Source organism: Pseudoliparis swirei, chromosome 9 (assembly GCF_029220125.1).
Source record: "Pseudoliparis swirei isolate HS2019 ecotype Mariana Trench chromosome 9, NWPU_hadal_v1, whole genome shotgun sequence".
Lineage (NCBI taxonomy): Eukaryota > Metazoa > Chordata > Actinopteri > Perciformes > Liparidae > Pseudoliparis > Pseudoliparis swirei.
The window spans coordinates 24,021,093-24,040,144 of record NC_079396.1 but is presented as its reverse complement, the minus strand read 5'-3'; the positions used below and the strand labels follow the sequence as shown (position 1 = coordinate 24,040,144).

At 46.8% G+C, this 19,052-nt stretch overlaps 1 protein-coding gene across 7 annotated transcripts in view; it reads left to right on the top strand.

The window, feature by feature from the left end:
• The window catches only part of LOC130199040 (IQ motif and SEC7 domain-containing protein 1-like), a 71,571-nt gene that overhangs the window by 36,627 nt on the left and 15,892 nt on the right, over positions 1–19,052 (top strand). Inside the window, exon 1 of one of the 7 annotated variants that reach the window (XM_056422222.1) lies at positions 3,729–3,848. The exons of 5 other annotated variants lie outside the window; for them this stretch is intronic. Coding sequence is in view for 1 of the 2 variants with exons in the window: in XM_056422220.1 (XP_056278195.1) it covers positions 14,130–14,188 (59 nt within the window). In the remaining variant the exon portion in view is untranslated. Of the gene's footprint in view, positions 1–3,728; positions 3,849–13,936; positions 14,189–19,052 lie in introns of those variants that run through there. One more of the 7 variants, XM_056422220.1, reaches the window with a different exon arrangement.

Here is a 19,052-nt window from a genome sequence, read left to right as displayed (position 1 = left end):
CGAGCTTGCAGTTCCACTGTGTGGCGAGTTGAGGGAATATCCTCCGGGGTGGAAAAGCTTAGACGTGTCTCGGATGGGAGCCGTTTTCTGGTCAGATGTGTCAGGATGATGATGATGATGATGAAGAGCTTGAGGTGCAGTTGGCCTCAACAGAAGGGCGGACCGGGGTTCTCGATGCTGCCGGATGGATCACGTTCACAGTAATGTTCCCCTCCTGGAACGATGGCACTTGTCTAAAAGACGGCGACCGCGGTCACGCGTCCGCCGGCGTGCTCGGGGAATGTTATTCTGCACTCGTGCTTGTCCACAAAAAAATGCCTATCCAGTGGAAAATATGTATTTACACTGCAACAGCCTGTATCTTCCGGCTGCTGCCATTGGCTGGCCTCCACAGTCGGGGTGGGGGGGGGGCATCATGGTGGATGCTTTGTTTGTTTGTTTGTCTGTTTTTTAGCATCTAAAACACTTCGATGTCCACGCCGCTGCATACTTTACGCTGGCGTGTCAGATCCCTTCCTCTCTCTTACGGTTACATCACCCTTTTAAGAGTCGGAGTGGTCTGCGATGGCCATGTGATCAATGGGCTACAGCCTCGCTGTCTCTTCACCCTCCCCTGAGCTGCAGGGTTGTAGCGTGGCGGCAGGATGAATATATATATATATACACATCTATATTTATATATATATTTATATACATATATATTTATATATATATTCATATATATATAAATATATGTGTGTGTGTGTGTGTGTGGGGACAGTGAAGGAGGAGGGGATGCAGAGAAGAGTGATGAGCTCATGCTGCTGCAGCACTGCAGCTCTTCTACACAAACTCTGCACCGTGTGTGTGTGTGTGTGTGTGTGTGTGTGTGTGTGTGTGTGTGTGTGTGTGTGTGTGTGTGTGTGTGTGTGTGTGTGTGTGTGTGTGTGTGTGTGTGTGTGTGTGTGTGTGTGTGTGTGTGTGTGTGTGTGTGTGTGTGTGTGTGTGTGTGTGTGTGTGTGTGCATGCCATGCCATGCCATGCTCACTTCATTGATGGATTTGCAGGATTTTGCACGCTGTCCTCCCCCCCCTCCTCCTCCCCCTCCCCAGGTCGCTAATTGCTGGTGGTTATCCGGAGTGTGTGTTTGTGGCTGAAGTCCAAACTGAGCGATGTTGGTATAGAACCTCTTTCTCTATTATTTAAGGCTCATTAAAAGCTGGTTTATTTATTTTTTGCACGCATGATAGTGAAAGTGCCGCGCTGTCAGGGGGGCTGGGACTGTGGCGGGTAAACAGTCATTAAAGTTGAATATTGATCCTGATTGGACTAATTTCTCTGAGGTGTGTGTGTGTGTGTATGCAGGCTTGTGTTGTTCTCTTTAATATATCTTCTCACTTGACGGACAGTGCATGTCTTCTTCTTCTTCTTCTTAGCTTTATTCTTCTTTTTCTTCTTCTTCTTTTTCTTCTTGGCCTTCTTCTTCTTGGCCTTATTCTTCTTTTGATTTGTCTTCTTCTTGGCCTTCTTTTTCTTCTTCTTTTTCTTTTTCTTCTTCTTGGCCTTCTTCTTCTTCTTCTTCTTGGCCTTATTCTTCTTTTTCTTCTTCTTCTTCTTCTTGGCCTTATTTTTCTTTTTCTTCTTCTTGGCCTTATTCTTCTATTTCTTTTTCTTCTTCTTCTTCTTGGCCTTATTTTTCTTTTTCTTCTTCTTGGCCTTATTCTTCTTTTTCTTCTTTTTCTTCTTCTTCTTCTTCTTCTTGGCCTTCTTCTTGGCCTTCTTCTTCTCCTCCTCTCAGCCCTCGCTGTTGCCTTGACAACGTGGCCTTCCAGATATCAGTGCACGTGCATGCAATTGTGATGAATCCAGGCAGCATCAAGCGCAGGGGATCGCTCAAAAAGTCACGTGACTTCTCTTCCCGCCGGCATCATTCACCAAAAGGTTCATTCACAAACGCGCAGATATCGTCTGCCCGTATCGATTTTCTATTTCTTCAGACCGCCAAAAATGAATCACCGGTGGACAGGAGTTGAATTATTAATCACGATCCGTGTCATCATCGCTACGATAGCAGAGGAATGATGTGTTTGTGACTTCCTGTATCGTGTACTCTTTAACTAAAGGCCACTGACAGCTAGAGATGAATCCCGTCCCAGCTTCCATGAGCTCCATCCTCTCCCTCCTTCTCTCCGTAGAGCCTCTTGCTCTCACTCTTTTCTTCCTGCGAGTCCCCCCATCTCTTCCCCTTTTTTTAAAACAGTAACACGGCTGCTCCACTTTGCATTAACCTGCATCAAGTCTTTTGATCAATCCCTACAGCCTCAGATCAGTCCCAGTGTTGACTGTCCACTAGCGCCCCCTGGTGGTAGAGACACGGAACAGCCTCCTGGTGTGACTCCATGCATTTGTTTTTGCGTCAAGAAGTCATTTGATTTCTGGATTTCTGACGGTGAGAGAGCGAGGGCATGGATCTAAGTCATTAGATAATGTGAGATATATATTTTAAGTCTAATAAATGAGCATTCCTAAACTCCACTGAGCTTGTTAAGGCCGCTGCCTCGCCTGCTGTCCCGCTGAGGCAGCTGCAGCTCTGTTTTTGCTAGCTTTTCTCCCAGATAGAAGCTTTTTTAGGTTTACTTTAAAAAACAGTTCTGATGTAATCACTGTTGTTTTTTGATGGAGAGGGAAAAAAAGTATATTACTTTTAAACAGAACGACTCACAAATCATGTTTTTTTAATTTCTGTTCCGAATTATTGTTGGGGGAAAAAAAAACGTGGCGCAACAAAAGAGGAAAAAGTCTGGCACCACAGTTTCAGTTTGTATTCAAAGGGGGACAGTTCACACCCAAAATAACATGGAACTATGGTTGAAAGAAAACAGTTCCTTTACCTAAAACCGCTCTGTGGATTATTGTCATTATTTCTGGACACAGATATTGCTGTTGATTTTTGGGGGTCTGAGTGCCACATAGTCCCATTATATCGGAGAGAAGGCCGACATCTCCCAGACTATAGGCAACTGACACCAAAACAATGTCGACTTTTTTTTAATTTGGGGTGAACTTCCCTTTAAATCATAGGAAGCATCTCTGCCAAGTGTGTGCTCATTTCTGAGAATCCTGAGTATTGACATGTTTTCATAAACCAGCCCAAGCAGAGTAAACATGGGAGAGGTGGAAGTCTGCGGGGCGGCAAAGTGCTGCGTCACACACAAGGGGTTGCTTTGTTGCACCTGTTTATATTTGGCTATATGTAACATTTAATTCATCATATTCTGATTTCTCCTTGGATATGAAGAGACTGTCAGACGACCCGTTATTCAACGGGTCATTTTTCTCGAGCGGTCGGTCCGAGGTTGTGTTTTCCGGTCGAGAGCTCAGATTTCCGCCCTCGGCAACAGAAAAAGACAAATGAAAAAATGAAAAAAGCAACAATCGGTGACCTTGCAGGGCTCCGTACATGCACCCACTGAACCAGAGACATCAACACAGCAGCTGAATAAATGGTCACAGAGGGAAATGTGTGTGTGTGTGGGGGGGGGGGGGGGGACAGCTGCCTAGAAAGAAGTAGAAAAAAAGCGAGAGATTCAAAGGAAGAGTTTAGCAGTGAGTGAGTCAGGGGGGAGGGTGCTCCTCCTCCTCCTCCTCCTCCTCATGGCTGTGTAGGGCAATGTGCTGATGAGTGGAGCGTGCGGCCGTCACATGGAGGTTCTCCTGCGCCCGAGACTTCCAGTCTAGCTTGTTTCTTTTTTTTCCTCTCGCCGTCCGCGGTCAACTCACCTGTCCAGGGTGGCTCTGTCCCCAGAGCCCCGCACCTGGCCTCAGACCTTCAGACCGCACGGCGCAGCCCCGGAGACAGATGTGTGGAGGTGGGTGGGCTCAGGTGTGTGTGTGTGTGTGTGTGTGTGCGTGTGCGTGTGTGTGTGTGTGTGTGTGTGTGTGTGTGTGTGTGTGTGTGTGTGTGTGTGTGTGTGTGTGTGTGTGTGTGTGTGTGTGTGTGTGTGTGTGTGTGTGTGTGTGTGTGTGTGTGTGTGTGTGTGTGTGTGTGTGTGTGTCGAGGAGACAGCAGCTGTTTACGATGTCAGCCTCTGCAGGTGTGTGGCGAGCTGCTGTGTCTGACATTACCGAGCAGAAAACATAACAAACGATGTGGATCAATTGTTTGTTATTCATCGAGCAAAGAAATAAATACCACCTTTATTATTGTGCAGCTTATTAGAGAGTATTTTGTGCGTTTTTTTAATTGAACATATCGACTCGTGTGTGTGTAACGAGCTGCGTGAAGACGTCACCCGACGTCACGACGTCTCTGACAGATCAGTCGAGAGGAAAGTGGCACGGAGCCGCTGAGCCGATGCTCGTACGCCGGGGTGCCGCCGCCGCTCTGTAGTCTGATGTCACACTCACTGATGGGGGGGGGGGGTAAAGAGTTGTCTGTTATAATGTGCTCCATGCGTGTGATTCTCCAGCTGCTGTGTGAACCACAAAACACTTTTTAGTCCCATTTCTCCCCCCCCCCCCATTTCTAATCCCAACCCATTTCTCACTCGGCAGCCAATTGCCGATTGTCTTCAACGGGAACCTATAGCCCCCCCCCTTCATTAGGATGCTCAGAGAGGCCGTCATTAAAGCATATTGGATGCACAGAGCGTGATGCGGAGAGGATACAGAGATGCTCTGTACTCGATGCTCCGCCCTCTCCTCTCGTCCATCGGGTCGCGTGCGTGTTGTCGTCTCCACGTTGCCGAGTTACATTTTGCGGTTCACACAAAATAAAAAGCCGAATTCCCCTCTGGGGGTCATTAGGCACGACGCAGCAGCAGCAGCTTTGAATCTCAATTGTCTTTTTATTACACAGAGTTCCTCCCGTGTTTCATCATCGAACGCAAAGTAATAGCCAGAAAAGAACACGGCGAAACCGGCGGACACTAAAGTAAACCCGTCACACTCGCTCTGGCCCTCTCGTGGAGCTCTCAGTGCATGTGACCGATTACACGAGGAAAAGGATCTCATCCTGTTATCGGGGGGGGGGCGTTGCTGACTCGCCGGCCCTCATAGTCTTCAGAGCCAGTGATGAAGACCTTGACGCTAACTCGTCGGGATAACGCCATGGCTTTATATTCTGGAAGCAACTCTAAGTTGCTGTAATAAATATTCTTGTATTCACAATGGCTCAACGTGATGATCGGGACACCGATGCAGATCTTTCAGCTCAGGCTTTTTTTTTATGGCCCGCTCTCATCAGCACCGTCTCCAGCTGCGGCAGACAGCGGACACCGTGGCCGACGAGCCGGGAGAACATAGTGGAGACTAGATGCTGGACATTTAGCAAATGTCAGAGGAAATGTTACCGTTTCTGTTCTGCCCGAGGAAACGTGTGGAAAGGGAGAAAACTCGAAGGTCAAGCGAACTCCCGGGATTTAAACTGTAGCTGTGCAGCTCGAGGGAAATGGACCAAATGTTGATATTGGAGGGAGGAGAGGAGAGGAGAGAGGAGAGGAGAGAGAGAGAAACCAGGAGGTCGTGTATTTTTCTCCCGCTTGGCAACATCTTGTTAAATCTGACTTATCTCCGCACGATGCTGTTGCCGATGCATAATGGAGCAGTTTGTAATCCTGGGGGCTCAGAGAGCCGGGAGGGAGGAGGAGGGGATGGGGCCTCTAACGAGTGATCGAGGCGCCACAGATCGATGTGAGCCGCGGAGACCCGCAATGTCGATAAACCAGCAAGCTTCAACAGAAACAGATCTCCTCCCAGTTTGAAATGTAACGGCGTGCACATTTTTAGATTCCGAGACAAATCCGTATCTCGGACTCGTCGAGTTAATCCACGTCTGGAGTGGCGGGTCACGCGGCGGCCTCCAGAGAAATGAAACGATAAACACGGGCCGCCGCGTTGCTCCTCCTCAAAGGACTTGTTGTCATGGAGTTGAGTCTGTTTGTTATTCTCAGAACGTCACCGAAAAGCCGAACTTCACGACCTATAACCAGCCCGAATGTAGAACAAAATAATGATACATATATATGTATATATATGTGTGTATATGTACATAAATATACATATATATGTGTGTTTGTATATATATATATATCTATACATATAAGTGTGTATTTATATATACATATATCCATATATATGTATATATATTATTTTATATATATATATATATGTGTATAGTGGGTGTAAAAAACAGAAATGTAGACATTGTTGCCAATTTATTAATAAAGAAAAACTGAACTATCACATTAAAGGGTCTGAATACTTCTGACCATGTGGCATTTCAGTTTTTTTATTTTTATCAATTTGAAAAGATTTCTACATTTCTTGTTTTTTCTGTCAAGATGGGGTGCTGAGTGACCATTAATGAGAAATTAAATGAACTTTTTTGTTTTTATTAAATGGTTGCAATGAAACAAAGAGTGACGCATCGAAAGGCGTCTGAGTATCCTCCGTACTGACTCCAGTGTCTTGTGGAAATGTGGTGAGAAGAAGAAGAAGACGAAGACTCCTCATCATCATCTCTGGGCTGTTGCTCTGTGATTGATTGCTTCCCCCTCGCTCGTGTTCCTTTTTGAAGACGTGTCGTAGCTTTTTGCTCGTTCTCCACCTTCCTCCGATGTCGCCACATGAGACGCCGGAGTCATGAATTATTTCTTTTTTTAATTCCGCTTTTATTCTCGAGGAGCTTTCAACGGTGGCTTATTTGATTAATATTTAAATACAAGCGATCAAATTCCCGTAAGCCAATCCCTGAGTTTCTTTGCGTTCGTCCGTCTGCAGCTCGTCTTCTGCTCTGAGTTTTTCTTGGGGGGGTTAAACCCGGGTCAGGATTTCCTTTTGACCCACATGACCCTGACGTGGCGGTTTCATCAGTGGTCTCTAGAATAAAACAGTTCTAGTTATTGTGTGGTCAGATCATTGCTGACAATATTTAAAGAGAAGCAACTTTTTCCTTGTGTGTTGATTTAGGCCCGTGTGGACAAAAACGTCTCCCAGATTCCCTTCATTACCTTCGTATTGAAAATGCAGAAGGTTATGTTTTGATCGCCATGTATTTATTTATTTATTTATTTGTATGCGTGTTACTCTCATAACACAAAAAATATTAAACCGAATCGCATGAAATTTGGTGGGATGATTGGTTATTATCCGGGGACCATCTGATTAGATTTTGGGATCGATCGGGTCAAAGTTTAAGGTCATGAAATGGTCAAAATCTTCTTGAATCGCATGAAACGAATGCCAAAATGTTCATAATTCAATGCCCAATCTTGTGATATGCGAAGGTATGCGCTCTACCGAGTGCCCGTTCTAGTTTATTTATTTTTTACTCTAATTTTACGGCAGCAGTGGTCTGACAGCAGTCCTGGTTCTGGTTCTCCCGCCCCACTTATCTATTCTAATACGACCCGGGCCTCCAGCTGCTTCAGAGGCGATGCTCTGCTCCTCCCATCCAGTCGGGAAGGCGTCTCTGGGTCCGTTGTAGGTCGAAGAGAAAAGAGAAAAGAGCCGATCTTCTCGCCGGCGGTCGCGTTAAAAGTCAAATGGAGGCCACCGGTATTTAATTAAGACCGTTTCCAAACCAGTTAAAAGTTCCCCACAGCAACTTTTAAGTTGATTTAAACGACTCGAGCATGAAATGAGCTTCGTCGTCACGCCAACGGCTCCTCCGTGGCCGTTGACGTTAATGACGTTGAACCGCTGCGTCCGCAGGGGACTTTAACAGCATTTGCACAGCAGATTATAATCGTAACACTCGTGCGCTCCTAGAAGAACACGATGCGTTCCTCTGTGATTGCGTCACCGTCGGCCTCACGAGGCGCCGTTAGGACGAAATGCGTTTAGCGTATTCTCTTCCAAGCGGAGCAGAATCTGGAAAAAGGATAAAATATTTGAGTCCGACGTCGATGCCGCGGCCTTTCGCCACGGGGCTGCTCCTGTTGTTGTTGTTGTTGTTGTTGTTTAGCGGGCAGCGGGGATACAAGGCCGCCTTTGTGCACGCAGTGCCAACACAAACAATGGCGAGTGCGGCCGGCCCGAGGAGCCGGGAGCCGCTCCTCAAAGGCCTCAGTGTGTCCCGATGCCACGGGGGCTCGGCCGGCTGCGTCTGGGCAGGGCGGCAACCGGAGTCCGGGGCTGAAGTGGTCAGACAGCTGTGTGTGTGTGTGTGTGTGTGTGTGTGTGTGTGTGTGTGTGTGTGTGTGTGTGTGTGTGTGTGTGTGTGTGTGTGTGTGTGTGTGTGTGTGTGTGTGTGTGTGTGTGTGTGTGTGTGTGTGTGTGTGTGTGTGTGTGTGTGTGTGTGTGTGTGTGTGTGTGTGTGTGTGTCTTTTTTCCGTCTGTGTCTCTACGTTATTTGTCGAGACGTCGCTTCTAATCTCGATCGCGCAATTAACGCGTCTTGTTTGACGACTTATTTATTTAGTTATTTGCTCCAGAGCACAACACCATATATATATATATACATATACTTCCCGCGTGACTGCTGATGGAATCTGATCGGAGCGATGGAGGGAACGTGACATCTTCAGAGACCATCAGCTGTTCCTCTGACTGCTGCTGCAGGCGAATGGAATCTGATCGAACCGTCAATTATGTGTCATTGTCAGCCCTCCAGTCAATTTAGCCGGTTCAGTGATGTCATTAAGCTCGTGGCTCCGGATTGATTTCCATCGCGAGGCGCACACACACACACACACACACACACACACACACACGCGCTGTGTTAATTGTGTGTGGTGTTATTGGACAGACATTTAAGGAAGGCTGTAGCGCTTAAAACATATTGAAACTGGATAAAGACGTCTGTATATTGCACACTACAAAATCTTCAATCGCAAGAAAACACGTGTCCTGATGGTTACCTTCGCATTGAAAATGCTGAAGGTAATGTTTTGATCGCCGTATATTTATTTTAAACCGAATCGCATGACATTTGGTGGGATGATTGGTTATTATCCGGGGACCATTTGATTCGATTTTGGGATCAATCGAGTCAAAGGTCAAAGGCAAGGTCATGGAAAGGTCAAAATCTTCTTTTTACCATAGCATGGTCAATTTCTATCCAATTGGCATGCAACTAATGCCAACATGTTCATAATTCAATGCCCAATCTTGTGATATGTGAAGGTATGCGCTCTACCGAGTGCCCGTTCTAGTTCAATATGTTTTTAGTCTATATGAAAAGAACAGAGCCTGTTTTCTATGCTCCCGTGTGACTTCAATACTTGAGCCTAACAAGTAAAATTGTAAAGGACCAAAATAAATAGATATTTCTGTTTATACTCATGGGGGTAAGGCGAACGTGTGAACCTTGATATCGATATTCACTCAAATGACTTTGAGATTGTACGCGCCCGTGATCAATTTAGACGCCGTAATTGCGAATAACGATATGGCGATGTGTCGTTTCTCATCATCGTACCGCTCTGAGACGATTAAATACCAAACTGAATCATTGTTTTTTATTTTCTCGATCGGCTGTGAAGAAATGCGTACCGCATGTAAACCTCGAGCCTCGCTCTGTGTGGGACAGGTGTGAGTCTGTCGCTCCCTCAAATAGATGATTGCACCTCCCCCCCCCCCACCCACACACACCCACCCACCCACCCTAAACCCCGCCCACCCACCCCTCCAAACAGACCTCAGTGGTGCTCAATGACATCACTGCCAGCCTGGTGTACATTTCTGAGGGTGCGTACAGTACCGTGTCTGACCAGCGGGGGGCACTGTCACTCTTGAGAGACCGGAGGCCTCTGACGGGCCTGTTTGGGCGGTCTTGGCTGCGGTTATCACGCCCCCCGTATCCACCTTCCTCTTGTCTCCATCTTGACCCTCAAACTGTCCCAATGTCACAGGAGCCGATAACGAGGTCTAAATCCCCGGGCCGTTCGGTGGCCATTCTTTCTTTCTGTCTCTCTCTCTCTCAGATGCGTCTTCTCCCTCTCTGGATCTTTCGTGGCGTTGCTCCTCCCCCTTGCAGAGTGTTTACCAGAGTGGGTCACCTCACATGGGTCTATTTTTAGCGGGGGAGAGAATAGTGCTGTCGAGGGGGAGGGGCTTCAGAGAAATATGATCTCTGGTAATGGAATGAGCTGAAAGGAAAATATTGTAAATGGACGAGCGGGGCCTGCTTCTAAAAAACGGCCACGGTAAAACAACCCCCCCCCCCCCTCTCTCCTCCCATCCGCCTTTCACAATGCTTTGACTCATGTACTGTGGTTCCATGACTTTCCTTTTCTCCTTTTTTTAGATAAAGGAATAAACAAGTCTCACGGTTTTGCCTCGTTCCCCAAGTCGGTTTGAGGATGGTCGCTCGATGCCCAAATTCCTAATTGTTTTGCCAATTTAGAGACTCCACCTCCACCTGAGAGGAAACCCAAACAAACAGCTTCACCCAGAAAAGACTGAGGAGCAAACCTGGATGCCTTTTTTGTGTTTTTAGGGTCGTCGTGGCGACTTCGTCGTAAAGGGATTGTATTTCCTAGAGTTATTCTTCTTCTTCGTTTTCTCTCCAAAGAAACCCTTATTTGGGACTTTTATCATATCGCAAAATGTGTTAAATTTGACATGCAAATCAGGACTGGTGAAAAATGTGATATTTTAGAATTTAGAGGACTCACATTTGGGTCAATAGAAAATTCTCTCTAGCGCCCCCACGCTTTTTGCACCCAATGACCGATTGTCTTGAAATGTGACATACATGTCCACTTGTTTATTATAATATTTTTTTAGAGCTATCCAGATGTAATTTTGAAACCGGCTGTCGTTCGCTTTGAGCATCGTTTCAAGTCTCCTTTTTTTATACTCGAGCGAATACGTCGCCTGAGTTTTCGCTACATGTATACAAACTCAATAAAAACATATGTGTTATGTTAAAAAATAAATAATAAATGTACCCTTTTATAGGACCGAAAGATGAGTCTTCTCATCTAATTCTCAACATGAAAGCAAATGAAAGGACATATGTGGGCTGCACTATATATATATAAATGTGTATATATATAATTTCTATATATATATAACTATGTGTATATATATATATATATATTTATATCTATATATTTATATATACATATATACATTTATATATACATATATATATATATAAATTATATACATATAAATATATATATATATCTAGAAATGTATATATATTTCTATATATATAGATATATATCTTTCTATATATAAATATATATATATAAAGATATATATATATATAGAAATATAAACATAAAGATATATATCTTTATATATATATATATATATTTATTTGCTTCCAAAACTAATCTCCCTGCAGTTTGCCCTCTGCTTCCATGTGTCTGAAGAACCAGATTGTTTCTTTCCAGATTGGAGTTACATTACGGGATGTAGGAACTCTCAGACGTCACGTTCATGCTGAGGATCTTTGATTGTTTCCACCAGATCCCACGGGCAACACATCTGCTCCGGCTTTGCCGCCAGGATGCGATGAGCGCGGGGCAGCTTATCCTTTAATTACTCTCATTTCAGTTCTATTTATACATCTGCTGCCAGATCCCTCTCATGCACAAACATTCTTTGTTCCTGAGAATTTATGGGGAAAATGTTTTTTGTGTGTGTTTCTGTTTTTGGTTGTTTTTTTCTCCTCCGATACAAAGTCCTCTGTGTTCTCGGGCCGCCTCATCCTCGTTCAGTATGCTGTTGTATCAAAACTATGACATCAGCCCCGCTCTTTAATTATTTCCAGACACACACACACACACACACACATCGTTTGGAGTTTTTTATTTTATTTTCCGTTTCGAGGTCGCTCGGCGTCCAGCAGGAAAAAAAAGAAAAGCAAGATAACGAGAACCGGCGCATGATGTCATGTAGACGGAGCTCGGCGGCGACCAAGTTTCCTGGGAGTTATCACTTTGTTTCCCTTCGCCGTCTGCTCCTTTGATCAGCCTCTTAAAAAAAAAGTTCATCTGCTCCTCTGATAACATTCAGGTACTAAAGTCTGTGGGAACGCACCTGATGAAGGGGGTTTGAGTGCGGGTGACCCCAGGGTGCCCCTTTGGCCTCGGATCTCGCTTTGCTTACACTAAAACGTGAAGGAAGAGGAAAAAGGAGGCGGGGGGGGGGGGTGATGGAGTCGGAGCTGAAACGCAGAGAGAGAGAGGGAGAGAGAGACCATATGTATTGAGTTGAGGAAATGGCGTTTTATGAGCAGAGTGGGGCCTCTGCTTGGAATTCTCAATGACATCATGCTGGAGCCGAGCCGGGACCCGGGAGACGAGAGCTGGCCTTCACCAGACGGGGGGGGGGGGGGGGGGGGGGGGCTAGACCAGACCAGACCGGATCGTAACACTAGAGGAGGGAAAGGGAGCGACGCAGACGGAGAGAATTACTTCGGCAGGCCTCGCTTGAAAGTGTCCTTTTTTTTTTTCGTAAACTTTTCCAGCTCGGTCTTTCCTCTCACCTGGAATTCATCGCGATTCGATGATGTGATGCTTAAAAAACGACGCCGCCCTCGAGCCTCGGGCTGGGGACGATCACGACGGGCTCTGGAGAGAGAGAGGGGGGGGGGGGCTTATTAACGCCTTTCCAAAATAAAGGGTAGTTAGCCACTCCGCCGCGGCCAGGGGCCCAATATCTCATATCTGCATCTCCATTATAATTTTGTTCTCGCTGTCACTCATTGATAAATTGATATCTGGGCGAGGCGGCGAGGCGGCGAGGGGAGATCTGTAGGTCGAGGCGAGCGTCTGCGACGCGGAGCAGCTGCGGGGCCAAGGGCCCCCGACGGAAATAGATCCGCACGCGCTCGACCGCGGCCTCGGCACCACGTTGCGAGTGCGGTCCGAGTGCATTGATCCACGGCGAACGCTCACACACACACACACACACACACACACACACTCACACTCACACACTCTCACACACACTCTCACACTCTTTCCTCTCTTTTTGTGTGTGTTTGTGTCTCGTCCTGCAGCGTCCGTTTGAAGTCTCAGACGGGTCGTTTTTAGGGGTGCAAACCTGTAATTAGAGGACAACAACATCTCCCTCTGGAGACTGGTGTGTGTGTGTGTGCGTGTGTGTGTGTGTGTGTGTGTGGTGTCCCCTGTAAACCGGCTCCATGTGGGCGCCATTCTTCCGTTTCCTGTGCCTGTTGTCATTAGGTAGAAAATGCTGTTGACTGGGGGGGTAAACTGCCCCCCCCCCCTCCTCTCAGGGGGGTGATTAGTCACCGGCTTGTCTCCACAACTTCTGCTCCACGCAGGAAAAAGACACAGAATCTCCTCTCTGGTTCTTTCCGGCCCATCATCACCGCCCCTCTGCTCATAGAGGTTCTCTCGTGGCCCCGGCTAAATCCTTTCTTCCTTTTCCGTGCACCCTCGTTTCCTTCCACCCTCCCTTCAGTCTTTACTGCATCTCCTCGTTACCTGTCTCTCTCTCTCTCTCCGTTCCGCCCGACACCTCCTACATGTGCACCTAACCCGGATCAGGCTTCAGCACCGCGCTTTATTCCCCCCCCCCCCCCTCTCTTTCCTATGTTTTCACATTCCCTGATAACACGCCTGAGGAGCGTGGACCCGTTGTGGCTCCGGTGTCATATGTGTGGCCCTTTCCTTTCGTCTCATCCGCCTTCACCCCCTCTTTCTATAGGTACAGAGCCTCCATGCTCACACACACACACACTTCCCTGCACCCCGCCCCCTAACATACTGCTCAGGGCCTGGCAAAAAACAAAAAGGAAACCCACTCTCCCAGCCTCCGCCCCCCTTCTACTCCTACCAGCCCGGCTCACGGAGGACAGAGGGGAGGAAGAAAAAGAGAAAAAGAAAGAGCTCCAATTTTCTGTCACACGTTACAGATGGCCACTTAGCAGCGGCCATGTCCGCCGAGCATCCGTAGGGAGCTGCTTCCTTCTTCTTCTTCTTCTTCTTCTTCTTCTTCTTCTTCTTCTTCTCACAAGGCAAAGAAATGGGAACGTCTGCAAGAAGCGGGCCGCTCCGAGCTCTCGCAGACGTCCCTTCTGAGACGCGTCTGTCAGAGGAACCTTAAAGGCACCTTAAAGGAACCTTCGAGGAACCTTCGAGGCAGCGCTGAGGGAACCGTTCACGTTCGGGTTGCATCGGAGTCGTTTCTTGTTTTGTCATCGTGCGAGTCGACCGGGCAGCATGTGGTGTCTGCAGTGCAACTCGGAGAACACCCAGTCGCTGCTGGAGCTGAACGGCCGGTAAGAGGAACGGGAGTGTGTGTGTGTGAGTGTGTGTGAGTGGAACGCGGGTTTTTTTAAACTTATGTTGTGTTGTTTTTAGTGTGCGTTCGTGTTGCGTTTTGTCATTGGATGAGGTAAACGCCCGGCGGCCGGAGCTTTTTGTTTTTAAATGAACAGCGGCGAGACTGACTGTGTGTGTGTGTGTGTGTGTGTGTGTGTGTGTGTGTGTGTGTGTGTGTGTGTGTGTGTGTGTGTGTGTGTGTGTGTGTGTGTGTGTGTGTGTGTGTGTGTGTGTGTGTGTGTGTGTGTGTGTGTGTGTGTGTGTGTGTGTGTCAGTGGAAATGGAATTAACTCTCAGCTTTTCTGTCTCTGGAAGATGAAAAGGAGGAATGACAAACTCCCCCCCTCTCCCTCCCTCTGAGTCACTGTACACTCGTCGTGGTGTGTTTAGTCTCACTGTACAGCACCCATCTGTGAGTTGGATTGTCGTCCCTCCTCCTCCTCCTCCTCCTCCTCTGAAGGGCATTCCTGTGGTGTGTCGTGGCCCTCCTGCTAGCTGGACGTGACTGTGTGCTTTTTCTTCTTCTTCTTTTTTGTCAGTGCCGGTTGTTCAAGGGCAGGTGCTGAGTGAACTTTTAATTATTCATTCCCTGTAAGATAATGATGGCGGCTCTGTTGTTGTTGTTGTTGTTGTTGTTGTATGAGTCTTGACAGGAGGGGGGGTTCAGACGGGTTGAGGCCCAGCAGTAGATGGCGTAACAGTATTGACTTCCGATTGCTTTAATAGTTTAGTTTAGTACGTGGCTGAGCATCAACGAAGCATCGCGATGATTTCAATCTGCTGCACGTGTAAATAATGGAGTAAAGATTTTATTTCACGACAATAATCGACTTAATATTCTAAATCGTATTCATCGTGACACGGAGGAAACTGAAAACTTCGGGGCTGGCAGATTACATTTACTTTTTCCCCCAAATTTTTGTTATTGATTTATGAGAAGTTGTGAGACTGAAGTCTCAACAGCTTCCAGGCGCTTGCTGCCGAGCCTCAGGAGTGGCGCCGGCGGTCGGCCCCCCCGACCCGCTCCTCGCCGTCCGGGTCCAGACGCCGCTCAATCCTCCACGATGATGTCATCGGTGCTGGAGTGTTCACGACGCGCTGGATTCATCAGCATGTCACTGTGTGGTCTCCCCGTGTGTATGTGTGTACATGTGTGTGTGTGTCTCTGTGTGTGTCTCTGTGTGCGTGTGTGTCTATGTGTATGTGTGTGTGTCTCTGTGTGTGGGTGTGTGTGTGTGTGTCTCTGTTTGTTTGTGTGTGTCTGTGTGTCTCTGTTTGTGTGTGTGTGTGTCTCCGTGTGTTTTTGTCTCTCTGTGTGTGTCTCTGTGTGTGTTTGCGTCTCTTTGTGTGTGTGTGTGTGTGTGTGTCTCCATGTGTGTGTCTCTGTTTGTGAGTGTGTGTGTGTACATGTGTGTATGTCTCTGTGTGTGTGTGTGTACATGTGTGTATGTCTCTGTGTGTGTGTGTGTGTACATGTGTGTGTGTGTCTCTGTGTGTGTCTCCGTGTGTTTGTGTCTCCGTGTGTGTGTGTGTGTCTCTGTTTGTGGGTGTGTGTGTGTGTGTCTCTGTTTGTGTGTGTGTGTCTCCGTGTGTTTTTGTCTCTCTGTGTGTGTGTGTCTCTGTGTGTATGTGTGTGCGTCTCTGTGTGTGTGTGTGTGTTTGTGTGTGTGTCCATATTTACGAGCTCCCGGAGCTGCTGTGGAGAGAGAGGGAACATCTGCTTTTGTCGGGATTCATTTCAAAGCGCTCGGCGTCCACGCATTTAAAAAAACAAAAACAGAATCATCATAATACTTTCATATTGTGTGTGTGTTGCACGGGGTGTTGTTGCACACTCTCTAAACACGCCGATGAGGGAGTCAGATTTCCATCTCGCCATCTGCCCGTTTGTGCATCACGGAACCAAAAATAAAGCCAGCAGATCGACTTCCTTAGCAACCGCGTCGAATGTTGCCAATATGATGCAACTCCGACCTTTTGATTGTTTCAAGTTTGTCAGATTCCACACTAACACGCATTGCGGGGGGGGGTTCACGTCAAGTCTATTTAAAAAAAAGGGGCCGTGGCATCTTTGAAAATTCCCAAGAACGTCACAATGAAATAAAGACAGACGCTCGAGGAGTGGGAGGGGCTCTGGGCGGGCGGGTGAGGACTCGAGTCTGAACACACCAAAGCGAGGTCCTCCTTCACCTCTTCCGTTCGGCCTGCTCTTCATTAGCCGTTCCTCCACTCCCGGAGAGCCCCGGAGGTGTGACTCCTCTTTTCCGGGATGGAGGAATGTTTCTCCCTCGGGTCCGAACGATGGGGGCTCGGGCCTCTTTTACTGAGAGGGAAGTAGAGAGAGCACCCCCCCACCCCCACCCCCCTCAAGTCAACCCCTAAAAAAAACCTGGGTCCGTTGATTCAACGTGGAGATCTGTCTGACTTCTTCCATTACAGTTTAAAGTGCTGCTCTTTTTTCTTTCTTTTTTTACCCCCCATCTTTTTTTTCCCGCCATCACGAGCCGCTGACCTCTGTGTTCAACGACCTCGGAGCAAAAAGTGCTGCAGCATTTATTCCCACTCTCCTTCCTCTGGTTCCTGGGCGGGAGAAAGTGGAGCAGAAAGAAGTGGAAGGAAGAGAGAGGGATGGATGGATGGAGGGAGGGAGGGAGGTAGAGAGAGAGAGAGGGGGGAGGGAGGGGGAGAGAGGGAGGAAGGGAGAGGGAGGGAGGGAGAGGGTGAGAGAGGGAGGAAGGGAGAGGGCGAGAAAGAGGGGGAGAGAAAGAGAGGGAGAGTGAGAGGGCGAGGGCGAGAGAGGGGGGAGGGAGTGAGAGCTATTAAAAGCTTTCTTCGGTTATGTCATCCAGCCTCCCTTCTTATTCCCACAGTATTTAAGACGGTTGATAGTAAAACGGCAGAAGACAACAACAATAAACACAATAACAAGAATCAATAGATCATAAACTCATCAAACTTTATTGATAGAATCCTTTCATCGAGTTGTAGAGCTCCACAGACGACGGTTTGAGACCAATGCACGCAAGACAATAAATGAAATAGAATGTCATTAAAATGCAATAATAGAAGTAGTAAAACGGCATGAATTTAAAATAACAATCAAATAGAATTCTATTTTACAACTTAATAAGGGAATATAATTATCAATACTTACCATCTGGAGGGAATCACGGTTAAGTACCAGAGGTCATGGTCAATCCATGGAGCTATACTTTACACATTTGCCACATATTAATTGATCATATATTTTCATATTTTTGTTTCTATGCATTTCACTTTTTAAATTATTCTCTTTTTTCCATCTAAAGCTGAAATATGTATTTGTTACATCTCCACATCTCAGAGGAAATTATGCAATAAAGTCTTCTACCCAATGTTTGTTTTGGTTCAGCAGTACAAAGGTGCTCTCTCTCTCGCCCTCCCTCCCCCCTCTCCCTCTCTCCATCTCTCCCTCCCTCTCTGTCTCTCCTCATCCGTCTCTCCCCCTCCCTCTCTCTCCCCCTCCCTTTCCCTCCCTCTCCCTCCCTCCTTCTCTCTCCCTCTCCCTCTCTCCTTCTTTCTCCCTCTCTCTCTCCCTCATCCCTCTCCCTCCCTCTCTCCCCCTCCCTTTCCCTCCCTCCCTTTCCTTCCCTCCCTCTCTCTCTCTCTCCCTCTCCCTCCCCCCTCTCTCTCTCCCCCTCCCTCTCTCTGTGTACCTATTGCCTCGAGGGAGTCGGTCCGCCTGTACTCACCATGCGATGATCCGGTGACCTCGGCCGACCCCGACCGGTCCGAAGGGAAGTCGTTCATTTAATGTAGTGGAACTGACCACCCACGTGGAGACGTGATGATACTTCTGGTTTCACCATCTCAGATGTTGAAATCAAATATTTTCTGGATGCCATCCAATATTTAGTGGTGTTTTTTGCAGCCACAGCAGGACCACCATGTATTTTTATATTTAAGTCACATTTTTTGGGTTGAAAAGCAGAAGTAAGGAGGTTATTCTAGAGCGTCTCTATTGGTTTCGGGAGTGAAAAGAGCATCTCGCAGCACATTTGCTTTTTTACTTGTGTACTGTTATAGTACATTGCACATTATCTGAGACAAGAATCAGCAGGCAGGACATGAGACACATCTGTTGGTTGTGAATTAAGATTGAAATGTACAAAATGATAAAGTAAAATCTAATGTCATGCATTATGTTAGATTGTACTATATTCATCCCTAGGGGGGGAATTGTTGATGCAGCAGCACATTTGTTTTACAAATATACAATAAAATAAAATAGCAGGACATATTAAAAATATATATTTGTTTTTTAAATTCTTCTAATTCTTTTAATGTTTTTAGAATTTTTTTCATAATTGTTCTACGAATTTATTTATTTAAATATTTTTTTTACATATCTTTTTTCCAAATTTTTTTCAGAATAAAGGAAAAGGGAAATGTCAAAATTAAAATCGTCGAAGTGAAATTTTTCGGCTTCGAGTCGATCGGGTGAACCACGAATGACCAATTTATTTTGTTATTCAGTTGAGAGTTTAAAAAAAAGTCGCTCACGCTGTCCCGTTAAATGTGAACAAATAAGAGTGAACTGTGAACTTTTGACCATGTCCCCGTTCCACTTCTTCGCTGCTGCTGCCGAGTGTTGACCTCCGGCTGCCTGATGAAGGAAGCGGATGGTGTACCCAGCGAGGAGGGCGCGTCGAGCCACAGTTCAAAGGCACTCAGCGTGCAGCAAACAGCGAAGGACAAGAGACGCTCGTTCGTGTGATATTAGTTATGAAAAAAGGTCTCCGCCCTCGTCTCGGGCTATTTCCTAAAGGACCTGCTCGTTTA